Source organism: Ruditapes philippinarum, unplaced genomic scaffold (genome assembly GCF_026571515.1).
Source record: "Ruditapes philippinarum isolate M1 unplaced genomic scaffold, ASM2657151v2 ctg128_1_1_1_1, whole genome shotgun sequence".
NCBI lineage: Eukaryota > Metazoa > Mollusca > Bivalvia > Venerida > Veneridae > Ruditapes > Ruditapes philippinarum.
In genome coordinates, this window is record NW_026861563.1 from 197,878 (window position 1) to 215,437 (window position 17,560).

The 17,560-nt window shown below is 32.4% G+C and overlaps 1 protein-coding gene across 10 annotated transcripts in view; it reads left to right on the forward strand.

The window, feature by feature from the left end:
• LOC132716137 (RNA-binding protein Pasilla-like) overlaps positions 1-17,560 on the forward strand; it is a 42,877-nt gene that overhangs the window by 4,497 nt on the left and 20,820 nt on the right. For all 10 annotated transcript variants that reach the window (XM_060699322.1, XM_060699319.1, XM_060699320.1 and 7 more), the window contains one exon: positions 2,967-3,035. In XM_060699322.1, coding sequence (XP_060555305.1) covers positions 2,967-3,035 — 69 coding nt within the window. The remainder of the gene's footprint in view (positions 1-2,966; positions 3,036-17,560) is intronic.

A 17,560-nucleotide genomic window follows, 5' to 3' on the forward strand; every position in this document is an offset into this window, starting at 1 on the left:
GCTATTCTAGATGGTATGTATGTTCAATATTCAAGACTTAGCCTTGTATTTCAATAATAAACTGATTATTCAGCAAGTTTATTCATAGACTACTTTGAATGATATTGAAAATTGAACATTGTGGTCAATAATTAATCATTTGTTCGATATAGCTAAACGGTTGTACTGATGTTAACAAATTAACATGCCGGTTACATGTACTTTTTCAATACCATAGTGTGCTTTTCTTTTATTGTAATAAATACGGTTTTGCCTTCGCTATTTAAAAATTTAAATGTTTAATTTTAAAAAAACGTGCTATGTACAATATGTATAAGTATAAACACGTATTAAGGAAAGCACTGAAATGTAAAATTGGTAAAATATGTAGTGAAAAAGTCCATTCAATCCAATTTCACTTAAAAGATAGAATGCAAGAAGGAACTTTGCGAGTGGTTTTCAGTGACCAAAGAGTTGCAACTGTACTCTTTCATGTCACCTATCACTTACATGTATCCTGAACCTAAGCCTGTAGAGAAAATAAGAAAAAGTGTGCAAGCTTGCAACAAAGCCCTCAAGTCTTATAAGGCTGTATTTGATAAAAGTTCTCAAGTGTTGAAAATACACACATATAAGGTTCACTGGGCAAATGTAAGATGACATTTTATACCCATGTTGAATAGGTAAGCTTCACAGTTCATGTAGTCATTATCAAAGTTTATGAGATATTAGACACCTCAAGCAGTTTGCACATGTACTTATGGCAAAATTGTCTTAATTTTACTCTAATTACGCAGTATGTATAGTTACAGATATTATGTTGTACTGCTGCATTTTTAATTTTAATTTTATTTTGTCAGACTGGTGCGGGAATGGGTAGAATCAGTAGCTGCTAGCATACTTTAGGGTTATCAAGATTATACGTGTTGATTGTGAACATAAATTAGTGAACTATTGCAATCATATGAGTTGTGACCATTGAGTCATGTAAGCTGTTGGTAATTTTTATTATAGAAGAAAACGTCGGTCCTTGTACATTTTGTAAAGATTTTAATAAAATTTCTATTTAGTTAAACACTGTTATTATAAATATAATTGATAATAATAAGTAACAGACTGAACCACTAGTGTGACAGGTTTACTTACCTATAGCCTTGAGATCAGGTTTATATTGTAGGTAGGTTAAGAGAATATTTCTCATGGACATAAATGGCTGAAATGTTGAAAATGGTTGAATGTACGGCCAAAAGTTATTGAGTAGGTAATACCAGGATTAAAATGGCTTACAGAATAAAACTACTGAAGATTTGGTCAAAGAACAGAACTATTGGTATAAATGAGCCACGTCATGACAAAACCAATGTAATGCGTTTGCAACCAGCATGGATCCTGACCAGCCTGCGCATCCGCGCAGTCTGATCAGGATCCATGCTGTTCGCTTACAAACCCTAATACAAGTAGAGAAACTGATGGCAAACAGCGTGGATCCTGATCAGGCTGGTCTGGTCTGGATCCATGCTGGTCGCAAACCCACTATATTGGTTTTGTCGTGACGTGGCTCAAATTGTGCCGATGTTTATATGTTTACCATTGTACTTAATGTTGTGGTGTTATTTAATTTTGTTAACATCATTGCATAAAGCATGTCTGAGATAATCATTGAAATACAAGGCTAAAATTGACACCAAAAACTTTAAAACATTAATGAACAAGAACTGTGTTTTATCTCTAACATTTAAAATGTAAAAATGGAAAGCTTTTCTAATATTGAGAGGGCTCTTCCAAAAAAAATTTTCTTAGTGAAACACAATTATTTGGTAATAATAACTGGCTTAATTGTGTTAATTAGATCAATTTTGGTAATTTTTTTTTCTCAAAATTTTCCAGTTTCATTTTGTCAGTGCTGCGGAAATACAAGGAACATTTATGTTTTAAAATAAGAAATAAGATTTATAATAAATGAGATGCAAGTTGTGAAAAGATAAGTATCTGAAGAATCACAGACAACTTTGTTTGATTTGCCAAACATGAAAACAAACATAATTTCTTAAATAATTTTACCAAAAGTATTCAATATTTTTTTTTTCTTGAAAATAGGAAATAAAACATTAATAACTAAATGGCAGACCTGAAATGCATCTGAAAGAGACATGTTTAAGCACAAAGTTCGTACTTGTTTGAAACGCACTTAAGATTGTGCAATATGAAGTATGTAATACTGTTTTTAGACTTGTTTAAATCTAACACACACAAGTGACAAGTGTTAGTCATAAATGTGCTTACAAGCAATAATAATATTTATCATAATAGTTTACAATATCGAAAGGATATTTGTGGCAAAAGTTACCTTCTCTATAAAAAAAAGCTGCAATGATTTGTATTGATAGTGAACATTAACTGCCTAGCTTGGAATAATGCTCAAAATGATTAATAAAAAAAGTCTGATGATACAAATAAGGGAGGAAGGAAAAACTAGGTTATTTCTAGGAATATTTATTTATTTATTTTGAGTGTACTTGTAAAACTTGCCTTTTGTTGCTTGTAGGCACAAGGATTTAGATTCTTAATAAGAATGGAATTTAAAAGTTCTTGCTAAGAGTGAGCCAGAGCTGTTAGATTCCTCAAGAGTGCAATCATTTGTTGCCATGCACTGTTTTAACATGTTGAAGAATAAATGTTTTACATGTTTTTCTTTAAAATCGTTGAAGGGAATGAAAAGGATAGTACTCTTAAAAAAAAATTTCATTTGTTTTAAGCATTTTAGGCGTACATCATACAAGTGTACAATGCATTAGACAAAGTTTACAGTTATCAAAGCAATACTTAATTTTAAAGAAAAAAGGGCAAATTAAGATATATCAATTTTAAGCATACTTAATAGATGTGTTTGACAAAAAGAAATGGCATGGCAGCAAGTGATACAAGCTTTACTTCATGATATTATTTTGATGTGTATAATAAACATGTATATATGCTGTATGTTTTAGCCAACTGCCATGAATACCCAGAAGGGGAAGAAATGAGCACCCAACAATCTACCACAATGACTGAATTAGGTAAGATATTTCTGTATTTGAGCCGCGTCACGAGAAAACCAACATAATGGGTTTGTGACCAGCATGGATCCAGACCAGCCTGCGCATCCGTGCAGTCTGATCAGGATCCATGCTGTTCGCTTACAAACCCTATAACAAATAGAGAAACTGATAGCAAACAGCATGGATCCTGATCATACTGCGCGGATGCGCAGGCTGGTCTGGATCCATGCTAGTCGCAAACCCACTATGTTGGTTTTGTCGTGACACGGCTCATTTCTTAACTTTGGAGATATGTTCTGCAGGGAATGGTTCAACTTTTATATAGGAAAAAAAAATTACGAGTTAAAACATGATGTAGTTGCCATGGTAACAGTGACTTTGGCATGATAGTTGTAATGTTGGTCCACGATTAATCAAGCTTTAGATGTAGTGGATATTGAAGATAAAAGGAGGATTTTTTTCATCGTCTTTTTTTCATCATGCAAAACCTTTTGTAGAGATTTGTGATGACAAAGGCTTTGATAAGATAATACTGGCGTAACTATGGAAAATGATTTTGGTTTTTCTGTACCTGAGTTATGCTTCTGGAAGTTTTCATATTTTGGACAAGATTTGATAATTTGATTATCATGTAGAATTATGCCTATTTGCCCTCCATTACTCTGTGTATGTGAATTTAAAAGTGCAATCCCTTTGCATATTCAGTGATTATTTGAACTTGATCAAATCGATAAGACGTCGTTCTTTCGGGTTGTTGAATTGTCATGTTTCTCTGTTAACAGTTACATTTCAGTGACATGATGTTGATCAGTTGCCAGCGTGACATGGTGACTGTCCATATACAAACAGTTCCCACACCTCAACTAGCTAAGCCTGAACAATATTACTGTCCACTGATTGTAGCTGCTTACGTAATGCTTCGCCCACACAGTCAGACTGAGCGAATAGTCTTTTAAGCTTAATTTTTTTCCCTTCAAAGTGACCTATACAGAACACAATAAAAAACTCTAAATTTGGCTTCAAATTGAATTTATCCATACCTAAAAATACTGATATTAAGCTGCCAACAATGAAAAGTCTGGTTAGACTATGGTTGGAATATGATGACAGCCTGGTAAGACTATGGATACAGTCTGGTTAGACTATAGTTACATTCTGGTTAGACTATGAGTACAGTCTGGTTGGACTATGATTACATTCTGGTTAGACTATGGATACAGTCTGGAACTAGGGTTAGACTTTGATTATTTACAGTCTGGTTAGACTATGGATACATTCTGGTTAGACCATGGACACAATCTGGTTAGACTATCTATGGATACAGTCTGGTTAGACTATGGACACAGTTTGGTTAGAATATAGATATACATATCAACCTGTCTTTTCAAGTGATAAGGGAATTCAGTATTGTTGGTACAGAGTTAAGGAGAAAATCAAAGGTCTGCTGGAAGAGTAACCATGCCATATATGAATTCTCAATTCTGCATGCATTCTTTTAACTATGGTTGATAGTAAAATATTGCATTTCTGATGGGCAATATTGAATATAAATGTAGATGCTTGTCCAAACTTGTCCAAATTAAATGAAATGTGGGAGACAAACATTTGTAATTGATGTTTATTATGAAGTATATAATTGAGATAAAATTTTGTGTAGGTCTGTTTCTATGACTATAAAATACAAAATTTAAATCGATTAAAACAGAATCTGATCTTCATGTGGGGCAAAGTTTTTATCTTTGTTCCTAGGATATTTGCTATCTTAAATAAGCTGTTAAAAGTTTTAATTTTGCCATCTGAAAATTTTATTTTTATTCCCAGACAATAAAAAGTCCAGCTCTGTTCAATTTACAATATTACAGAAGTACAGCATTTTCTTTATGATAGGGCCATGTGTTTCATTTTTAAGCAATTGATATTCTGCAAGTGCTTTTCTTTCTGTGCAAGTGAGACTTAGCTTATATTCTTGTAGATAAACAAGAAAAACCCCTGTTAAAATTAGCCTTGTTTAAGTCTTAAATACAATGGTACTGGACTGGAATGTTTGTGTGATCTTTGCTGATATTATGTTCAGGTACATATAATAATCTTGCAGTTCTTGCTTGGTAAAAGTGTTGATTCATATTGGCACCATTGGCACAATCATGAAACTTAGTGTGAGACAAGACAACATAGTCATGATGTTTCTAATTACAGGAGATAAGATAATACCATTATGATTGGCTGATAAACTCCTGTTGTTCTTAATATTGGTGTAATTAACGGGGCTTCTGTTTGATATACAAGTTGTGCGTCTGTCTCTTTTAACATGATATACCTCTTTATTAAAGGACTTGTAAGGAGAAGGGACTGGTTGTAATTGACAAATAATAATTGGGAATACGAAGTCTTAAATTATGTTCTTTGTTGTTGTCTGTTTGAGCAAAGGGTTTATAATTGAACATTTAATTGGGTCCTTTTATCTGAACCTATTTAAGCTCGTTTGACAGGATATATCTTATTGAAATTAGAAATTAATTAGTGATATAGGTATCTTACTTTAAGTTATATGTATGTATATGTATAGACTTAAACAAATGTTATTTTTTTCTGCATCATGTATTTGTCTAAATAGCATGTTAGAGAGAATGTTTAGTCTTTGAAAAATGGTCTGTTAGTTTCTCCTTGGGGTGCAGCATATTTGTAACATGTCAAAATTTATATGCCCTTCAATGTTTCATGAAGAAGTTTGCAGTCATATGTCCAATACTGTTAAGTGATTATATTAAAGTCTACAGAGTTACAGCCCTTGATTTTGATAGTAGTAGTAGTATCAGCTTACTGTTTGGCAGGTTATCTTAATATGTACTATAGAAAGTGAATTTATTTTTACGGGGTATTTTGTATATATATGTCAGCTATGTAGTGTTACATAAGCTTGGCACATGAAAATTGATCCAAGTTTAAACTGGTCTATGTAATCACCAAAACATACATCATTTTATTGAATTACATAAGATCACAGGCTTTCAGTCTATTATTAGCATAAGGTGGCTTTTTTTTCTTTAAACTTATCTTCTCTGTTTAAAAGCACTTGGTTACATTTGGAAACATCAATTTATGTACATGATTGTATTAAGTGCTCATGGAAAAGCATTAATGAGACCAGGTTTAACCTGGTAGGTTATAAATACTTAAACTGAAAATTAATTTATAATTTATAATCAGATAAGCTCTCCCTATGTGGTATGTGTGTGTGTAATATATATATGAAACAAGTTATTCATGTACAAAAGTCCATTACACATTGTTGAATGGTATAGGAAGATATATCTCAATGTCCTCATTGTAGACTGCATTATCATTTAGTTAGTGCAGACGGTTTTTAACTTGTGACATAGATGATAAATCGAGAAAGTAAAATTGTGATGACTTGGCAAGATATGGATATAGGACTTTTTGGATGGGATTATTCCCATGGTAAGGGGATTTTAACATTTAAAGGGTGGTTGAAGTGACCCTCTTATTGTTAGGAGGATATAAATAAGGAAAATTAATGGTTTACCATAAGGGTTAAATTTTGGGAAATTAGACCAAGGAAGTGGCTGTAAACTCTTCACTATTTACTTAACGATCTGTCTGTTTTCATCATCTAATTTACATGTATTTATAAAACAGACATTTTAAAATAGCCATTAATTATTATAGAACATTAAATTATTGAATATATACCATGTCTGAAGTATTTATTCAGATTTTACTCTTCTACTTTATTGGCTCAGATAAATGATTATGGAAAAGCTACGAATTTCATGTTACAGTTTATAAAACTTAAAAAACTTTAAGGCAGATGTCTTTTAAAGTGGTTTGGCACAACTGACAGTGCTGATAGTGACAAGTGCTTGCTCAATTATTACTACCAGTGTATAGCAAAGTCAGCCTGGAAGCTGTAAAACTTTGGGTTCTTTATATAAAATCCCTTTACTATATAACAATCATAAGTGTTTTCTCACTTTGTTGGGAGAAGAACTATTGCTAAAATTGCTGATTTGGGTAGAAAAAAAAGCTGGTGTTAGTTCAGATTTTTTGGAAATCTGCATGATTTTAAAGAAAATTTTCATTGGGATGAAGCCTTTTATAGGCCTCTATTATACAAGGTGAAAAATCTCTGATCCTGGACAATAAAACCAAAATCATGACAGGAAAGTCTATTACCCAAACTCTGTAGGTAGACTGAACTAGTAATATGAAACATCAGGTTAGATTCAGGTTTTCAAGGAAGTCAGATATGTTAGCTGTATGGCATCTCGGTCTCTTTAGAAGTTTTTACATAGTTTGGATCTTTTTTACATTATCATGTTTTAAGATAATAAATATGCCTGTTTTTTTTTTTTTTATCCCTATGCACAGCATCAGAAGTATATTTTCTATGATGTTTTATAAATTGGTGAAATGAAAAGATTTTCAAAGAAGGAACCTAAATTATGGTATGACTTTGCAAATTTGGATATTCCTAAAGGTTACAAGTAATAGAGATATCACTTGCTGTCATAACGAAATAAACTTGGAAATTTTGCTTTCTGTGCATGACTTGCAGATTATTTTCCAAGAATCTTCATCTCTCAGTAGATTTGCGGTTCCCAATAATGCGTGTTCTTGTCTTATTGTCTATGACTGACAACATGCTGGAATTGAACATCGGCTCTGCTCGGGGAAAAATGGTTCAACTGTCTCTTGTGAAAACAATTTTTTTACAAATTTGATTAGATCTGGAACAACATTTTTTTGTTGTTGTTTAATTTTACAAGAAAAATTAGCGCAGCTTTGAGGAATGTTTTTGGTGAACTTAAACTGAAATAAGGAAACATATCTGCGAACTAATGCTTTAAATTCACATTACGAATCAATGTGTCTTTGACAGTCATGTTCATGCAAATGATGCCCCTGAATTCAAAATTTGCTTTACATTTGTCTATATATTGTTTAACCATGTCTGGTATTTGACCATATTATACTTTAGTCTCTATGGTAAGCTAACATATACTGAGTATTATGTTTACAGACATCGAATTAGTGAGTCGTGATACAGGCACATGTTCTTCTGACTGATGGTTTTGAAGACCTTATGTCTGAGACTATTTTTCCAGCATTGCTGACTGAATCAGATGGAAAAGTGCAGATGGGTTAGTAATGATGTAAGAAAATTTAGAAACCCTGACTAAAGATTTTTTAGCATGGAGATACAACACAAATACATGTATTGCTAACAATGCACTGGACATAATTTATCAAAGGTTACAATGTTGGATTTTACTCAAAAGAAATTGTTGAGTAAGGACTGCTTTTACCTTTGTATACAATGTAATTAAATATAAATCTTGCTTGACATAACAAATATGTGTGCAGTAATGATCTGGAAAGGGTGTGCAGTTATTACTTTTTCTGTGCTTAATTGTTTACCTTTGCATATCACATCATTATGACGCATTTTAGAGTGTAACTATCATCATCATCATATGATATGCCTACTGGCTGTCTAGTTGTACTCTTGAGGTTGACATTCAAAAGTCACCACCCTTCTCTTTCCTCCTATAATGATTGAAGATACAGTTTCTAATTACTTCAAATGAAGAACAATTAAATAGTCATATGACTTTCAGATAAACAGATAAACTTGTTTGATAACACATGAAGATTACTTCATAGTTAAAGGAATAGATATCAAATTTTGTATACATGTAACCAAATTAAACCAACTTTTACAGTTGTGTGAATAAAGACAGAGCTGAACGTCTTGTCTACTATTGGCTGCTGTGGTTGGTGAATTTGTTCATGTAGATAGCTACCTAGTTAACTTTATTCATGAATATTGAGTGGTTTTGTTCGAGGCTTTCGCTTTCGTGTACCTGAAATATTTATAATATAACACCGTCTTGATGTCTTCTATCACATCTGAGGCTGGGATATTGCCATAATTTCATGACCTCAAAATTGTACTTAAAAAAATAAACCATGGAAAGAAGTTACGTCAGCAAGTCCAAGTTATGTATCATACTTCAATGGTTTTGAGTATATTAAGGATAAATGCAAAATGACTTTTATGTTCTTGTAAGTGTTCTCATGATCGACTTTTCCTCATAAAGTTATTTTAACTGATGATGTAAAATATATGAAATTTTAACTCATTATTTATAGTCTGTTGAGTCCATGCAGCTTAAGTTTTGGAATATTTTACATTCTAGTTATGATGTAAATTGACTGTAACTTTACCAAGTATATTTACAGTTTATCCATGCTTGCAAAGTATGTTGACAACATTAAAATTGTCAAGGTTAAATTTAAGGACACTGAAAATACCAAATGTCTTCAGTTGGAAACCAAGTGTAATGTACAGATTTACAAAGTCAGCAGAAAGTGACAGATTTTGTTGGGAGATGGACTGTAGGGCATTATTTCTTGTCAAATTAAGGTGTTATTTGAACTGAACCTTGTAAAGTTTGGTGTAAATTCTGTCTGTGGTTCAAGCTTCACTGTTCGGCTGGCTATCGCCTATCAATAACAATTCAGCTAGATTTAAGAACATGTTGCTTTGCCAAGGAAGATATATATCGAGCTTTTTATAGATTTTTTTTTTATCTCTGCCTAACCCACTACCTTTCAGTTAAGTTTTTTTTCCAGGATATGTATGCATTAAAGTACATGTACGTAATACAAAGATTGAGGTTTCCTGAAATAATCTATATATTGTAGACGAAGGTGTGTCTTGAGAAAAACTAGAAAACAAAACTAACTGCTGGTTTATGTAAAGTTGTAAACAAACTGAGATAGGTAGAAACGAATTTGACTAGCAAAAAAAGGTGCAGTGAACATTTGGTTTGAGTAAAATTATTGTACTTCTTTAGTCCTTGTCTGTCTTTAACTCTCTTGTTTAATGTGATTTTGAAGACTGTTATGTGCATGATACTGTATTGCAGACCTGTGATATGCACATGAAAGTCAATCCATTACATTGACTGAGGAGTCACATGGGAGAATGATTGATTAAAATCCAGTCATTAACTGACCCCACTAGAACCTCTCAATCATTAGGGTGGTGTCATTGAATGAAATGAATGGAAATTCAATAATGTGTTAGGTTTTCCTGTTTTGGAATAAGTAAATTATCAGATAATATGTCTCCCACAGAACACTATAATATAGAAGACATATACGATATGAAATATGATGAAATATAGGTTTTCTATAGTTAATTGTGAGATCATTGACAGACATTGACAATGGGTTCGCTAATACCGATATCTTGCCCTAATGAAAACAGTACTGTCTTATATGTATTATTTAGAGATTTAAAGTTTACTATGCCGTCATTGTAGAATATAATAAGTTTTATTTTGAAAATCAAACTGATCGATTGATGACATCATAGTGAAGACCATATGTGCTGTCTGACCTGGTTCCATACTATAGTAGCTTTGTTCTGCTGTTCTAAAGTCCTTGCTCACAGTGAACATTATGTTCTACAGTTTCTGCTGATGATAAACATTGTGTTCTACAGTCTTTGCTGATGATTAACATTGTGTTCTACTGTCATTGCTGATGATTAACATTGTGTTCTACAGTCTTTGCTGATGATTAACATTGTGTTCTAGTCTTTGCTGATGATTAACATTGTGTTCTACAGTCTATATGATGATAAACATTGTGTTCTACAGTCTTTGCTGATGATTAACATTGTGTTCTACAGTCTTTGCTGATGATAAACATTGTGTTCTACAGTCTTTGCTGATGATTAACATTGTGTTCTACAGTCTTTGCTGATGATAAACATTGTGTTCTACAGTCTATACTGATGATTAACATTGTGTTCTACAGTTTCTGCTGATTATAAATATTGTGTTCTACAGTTTCTGTTGATGATTTACATTGTGTTCTACAGTTTCTGCTCACTTTCATACCAGATTTGTGAAGCTCTTTAATGTCTGCAGGAGTTTATAAGTCAAGGTGACATTCTCAAAATAAAACTTGGAGACAGTGAATGTGATGTCATAGATAAAGTATTTTTTCCCTGGTGATCATTATTAATCTATGTGTCATATTTTTATATATTCCATTTCTTGTAAAAGGACTATTGTTCGGAATTTTATTGTATTCATTGTCATAGTTTTCATGAAATGTAATGATGTACATGTTATTATAACACAGTCATGGTTTCAAAGAATGGATTTTCCCAGTATTGTATAATTATGGTACAGTCCAAAGTTGAAGCCTTAGGGATTTCAGTATCAAAGTACAAAAATTGTGGTATATTTCAAGTATAGAGACTGGTCAGATAGAGACTGTATGAATGTACTCAGGCTGGCCTGGCTCTATACTGGTGGCAAATTTAGCTTTTCATTTTCATCCATGTCCAGATTGAAAGTAGTTTGTATTTATTCCTTTTTGGTTTATTTTACTGTTATAATCGTTTACTGGGAATCTAGCCATGAACATTTTCCTGTAAATAACAGAAACCTGGGTCAATTTTCTGTACAATATTCATCATGTAGTGTCCTCAGTCTGTCAAATTGATTGTAAAACCATCGATCTCTGTTCACAATGCATTCTTATATCATATTTCTATATCTGTTATTGTTGTACAAGTTGAATAATTACTCCCACCAGTCATTAAGTGTTGACAGTTATAAATGCTCTCAAGGTTTGTTGATATGGTCAGTATGGATTCTTTCCTTTTTGTCACATGCAAAATGTCCGAATGACATTTAAAAATAGTTTGCCTTCATTTTAAACTATACTGTTTGATTATACAAAATTGCATAGCTTACCAAAGCTTTCTATTTATTTGATTGTTGGAAAAACAACCCAAAAGGCACCCAGTAAGGCAAGTAACAGAAAAAGGGCAAAAAGAATAATGGGACAACACAAAAGGTAAAGCTGGGACTGAGGGGGGCAATATATTAAATGGATAGATTATATTTTTTAAATGTTCAGAGATCAGTATAGTTTTAGATTTGGTAAAAGTAACCTATAGTACTATATTTATATGACAGACAAAAACACCCCATTATTTATATTAACAGCTATTCTGTCTGAAATGAAAAAAAGAAGTTGATGCAGACAAAAGAGAGTGTGAGCATAATTATAGATCTTTAAAAGTCTAACATTTTTACAATGGGTGTTCAGTCACATTCTCAAGATGATGGAGAGTATTGCTTTACAGGCCTACGGCTACAAATTTATTTTATGGGGTATTTTACTGACTATTAATTGAATCTTAAACATTTTCACTTGCAAAAAAGGTGATTACTATCTATTTTCTTTCCTGTTAAGGATGATTCAATCATGCTTGACCCTTATGCTCATTAAACGTATAGGCGTTTTCTCTGTCACCGAACAATTTATCTTGCATATTTCCCACAATTTGTCAAAACATTTGATTGTGTATCTAACAATCAGGTTAAGTGTCCAGGATCTCAAATCTCCCTTTTTGATCTTAGTTAAGTCTACATCAGTTGTGTCAAACAGCTGTATATAATGGCCATATTTAGTCGGAGGTTGTGCCGTAGAAATTACCACAATGGTCTGTCTGTACCTTCAATAGCTCTTACATGCTCAATTGAACATAATAGATACAGATATTTGTGGTTTTCCCCACCAGGTATTCAAATCTATATAACCTCCATCATTAATATGGTTCTCATTGAAGCAGCGTTTTTTTTCTCTCTCTACAAATAGATATGTCTCAATTGTGAGATATGAATCATATGAGGAATATTATTATTACCTTGCTTATAAATTAGATTTGAGAAAATGATTAAAAACTAAAAGTTATTTGATGTGATGATGGCTTCCCCATTTATATTGATTTAAGGAGAAAGAATATATTTGTTCAATTCAAAGTTACATGATACTCGTAATACTACTTTAATCCTTAGCCTGCCTGGGAAAACAGATTCTACCAGTGCAGACCAAAAGCAGCCAGTCTGGATAAGGCATATCAGTGTCATCCAGTCACTACATATTTTGAAATTTTCTTTAAAAGTGATGTATAGTTTAGTCCAGATTGAAAATTAGAAGTCAGTTTAAGATATTCAGCATTATATTGTAAACCGTATGCATTGAATATTTGAAAGAACTGGCAAAGTTGTTGTAGTTTCTGGGGATAACTAACTGAATGAGGGACTAGCCTTCAGAGAATATATGAGCCGCGCTACGACAAAACCAACATAATGGGTTTGCGACCAGCATGGATCCAGACCAGCCTGCGCATCCGTGCAGTCTGATCAGGATCCATGCTGTTTTCGCTTACAAACCCTATAGCAAGTAGAGAAACTGATAGCGAACAGCATGGATCCTGATCAGACTGTGCGGATGCTGGTCACAAACGCATTACGTTGGTTTTGTCCTGACGCGGCTCATAATTACTTGTACTTAAATGTTCCAGTTTTGGAAGCATAAGAAAAAAAGCAAAGTAATTAGTTGAATAAGTTGATGGTGTGTGTGTGACTGTAAAGACTCTAGTATAATTAATTAAATTCTTGATTTAATTAATGGATATTTGGCTTGTTGGACATGTACATATATTTGATATTGAGATTGAAAGTTCTACTTTATACCATAGTGCCGTATGAAAAAAAAAAAAAGATTATTAATTTTAGCCTACTGAATAAGTAACATTTCTTTGCACATTAATACTGAAAACTGCAGAATTGTTACAGATAATTAATTAATGCAAACTTTTGTGTATGTAAGGATGTACGACACATTCTTGTTTGAACAAAGGCTGTAAAAATGCCGTCAACCTTTAACCTGATAGAACCTATAGTGATTAATCATGGCCATTAGAATAGAGCCAGTCTGACTAGGCTCTATAGTTCTTGGTAGTTTTTTTTCATGACCCCTGAACAATAAGTCCTTATGACATTTGCTTGTTTGTCTGTCTGTCTGTCACACAATTTGTGTCTGTCACAAAACTTGAACCCTAACCATTATTACATGGGAATTTTTAAGTCCCTTCAAACTTAAGGTACATTTCAAACTTTATAGGTGCATGCTCTTTGATGCAGCTCTACCTGCGAAGAAACTCACAGGGTTAATTTAAATATTTTGATATTGAAATCTTATAAACCTCAAATGGACTGTTCCAAAATTCAAACAGGGCTGATCCATTATATGAAGGGGTATGCTTTAATTTGAGAAAATTTGCTGTATCAGCACATTTACTGTTTATGTCTACAAATTGCATATCTCTTGAAAAAACCCTGTGTCAGTCAAAATGTTGGCTGGGTATTTTTCTGGATTGACCACAGGAGATTAAACCTGCTTAGTTTGCTAATCAACTTTATTAAAGACTTGGCAAGTCTTTATTAAATTCATTTCTTTACTACAAAGATTAAATATTTGTACCGCAGAATAGACAACCTTTCTATTGTATGATCTACTCAGATGTGCTCATACAAGTCGGGTTAGTAAAATTGATTTGACTTGCAAATTTTATTATTTATTTATTACACAATACATTTAAAACGCGTAAATAAGCTTATTGATTAGGGGAAAGTTTTTTATGTGATAAACACAGATCTATATCTAACTTACTATGGAGAAACTAGTCAGAAAAATAAACCCTTTGAAACTCTTAGTGTTTAAATTTAAAAAAAATCTCTGTTAATTTCAATAATGATTTACCTATGAAATAAGTACTTTTAGTTTATAAAGGTCAACAAGGTCAAAATAAACTTCTTTTTCATTTATATATTTTTGGAACAGTTGTTACATGTAGCTGCTGTGAAAACAGACTCAGTTAGTTGATGTTATATAGCTGTAGAATAAAGTGTAGATAAATAGGTAAAAAGTTCAAATGTTTAAATGTTTTGAAATGTAACCCATAATGCACAAGTGTCTACAAAACCACTAAGTATTAATACAAACCAGCCGGTGTTGCCATACTGTCTGACTTCTTGTTGTTGTTCCCCTTCTACGTCACCCCAGTCACAGCGATGAAATGTGCAGTTTTCCAGAGGGCCTCAAGGTTCTTGTAGAGTTTCTCCTCCAGTAGGGTGCTTGCTTCATAGCTGCTCTAGATGTGGGCACCTATGTTATAAGTGTTCTGCCATTTGATTTTCCTAGGCACAGGAGCATAGATCTGGGCAATTTGGACAGCTTTAGTTTATCATGCATGTGTGAATTCAGCCTGTTGTGGAAAGCCTGACAAGCGCTACCAGTTGTTACAGTCTGACAAGACTTCTTGATTATCGGCTGTTTTATTTTGGTCTTTTGACATTGAAATCCCTTGAACTGACAATGGACGGACATGAATTAAAGGCAGGACAAATCCACTTATCATTTTCAGCAGAAGATGGGTTAGTTATTGAAAAAGTGCCACTGCAGCCCACTACCTCAGGGAAACTTTGTATGGACCAACTTGATTTTAGCCAGGAAGATTCCTGGTTAAAATACCTATTGTTACTGTATGATTGTAGAAGCCAATTGGACTTCTGAATAAAAATTTCAACCCAGTGTGGTAACAGATTGAACCTGAGATAGGTACACCTGTACTTATTAAAATGACAGCAAAAAATAATGCTGAATAGCAATATTTTAATACGTCAAGGTCTGATTTTATATAATTATATATATATATTATATATAGTGTGTTGCAGACTGACTGAATGGGAAGATCAAACAAACAAGCTTATTCAATAAGACTTTATTGGGAAAGAAATGAAAATAAGCAACTCTGTAGTGAATTGTTGGATTGCAAGATAATTGAGAAGTGTAAAATACTAGTCAGATATAATTGCACTCTTACTGTGGCTGCGTCTGTCTACCTTCAAGAGATGGGCCTTTAATCTTTCACATTTAGCTACTCCTTTATGTCTGACATTCTGTGAAATTTTGGTGTTATGATTCATATTCATCCAACTGATAGTATGGCATTTTACTATCGAAAAAAAAAGCAGATTTTTTTGAGTGTATATTAAGACTAACAGTTACTGTATCTGTTATTTATGATATATCATAATCATGTATTGATAGGCTTAGTTTCTCTGTCTTGTTCCTTGAAATCATATATTGTATATATCTAAGGAAGTGAGTTTCTGCAAGTGTAGGGCCTTTCATTATAAGCAGTGACAAGTTTTAGCGGGACTGACAAGGAATTGCCAAACACATTATTGATCTTAAGGAAAGCCATACAAATTTATTGGTAGAAGTATTGATTGATCAAAGTTGGTTTACAGTTTTATTTCCTTCTATAGATACAAAATATATATAACTCTAGGTTAGTGGTCCAAACAAGTATTATATAGTTATTTTAGATCACCTTTTTGTCATTCATAAAAGGATTTGGCACCTAAGATATATGCTTAATACCCATGATCGGCACTTTTTTGTTTGAAGAGTTTGCAATAACAAGGCAAAGGTAATCACTAAAATTAAAGAAAAAAACCCTCCTTTTGAATTTGTTTGATAATTGAAATAAAAGCCATAAGTTTCTGCCAACATAGCACAAAATTCAATACAGTGTTAGCATTTTCAATTTAAATCTAGTTAAAATTGCATAAATGAGCAATAAAATGTTTAGTCAGGTAGGAGAAAGGTATTACTCTAATATACATGAAGGTATGATATAGCTAGTTGCTGTAGCACTGAATTCACTTGGTGTAAGCTATTTGACCTTGTCTGACATTGTACCTTTGTACTAGATACTCAGATATCTCTATTTTTACATACAAGAATGCAGAAACTAATACAAAGTGAGATGTGTTCATAATTTATGGCTTGCAGTTCATGTAGGTGAAATTTCTTACATAAAAACTGTAAAATTTTATTATGTGGGAAGAGTTAAAATATGACGTAGAAAATCATATTCAGGGTTATTTGAATGAGGTGTGTGAAAGAAAGTTTGAGAAAAAACAAGATTGTAAGTTGGTATTCAAGTTTAGTGAGTTATAACGAATTTCCATATCAGTTTCAGTTTTGTTCTAAATTTAGAACTGAATTAAAATGTGCATTTAAGGATGCCCCTAAACAGGTTTAGTGATTCAATGATTCAAAATAGAAACTTTTTTTGTGTTCAATTGACTACAAATAATGTAAATAAGACAACAACAAAAACAAAAAAAAACAAAAAAAAAAACGATTTACCCATAAAACTAAAGTTTTCATTCTGGTAGTTTTGAAATATCTATGACAAAATGTCTGTTCTTAACTTACAAATTTTACAAAATGTATGATAATGGGCGAGATAGTTTTTAATTTGTCTATGATATTTTATCGTTTAAGATAGTTTTAAATTTGCCCTTGATATTATATCTGAAAAAAAAAAGATATCGTAAATTATTTCTGTAATTTGATATATTTAAATTTAATAAAGGTTCAGTCATTCTTTTACAATAGCTGCAGTATTTTTAAACCATTAGTGGCTGTTTTAAATACAAGATTGCTATATATTAGGTTTAAGTTTAAATCACAATAGTTTAAACCTCTCATAATGTATGTAGAGGTAAATGACTGGATTTTCAATGTATAAATCACCCGTGAATTCAGAGCTATAAGTACATATTGTA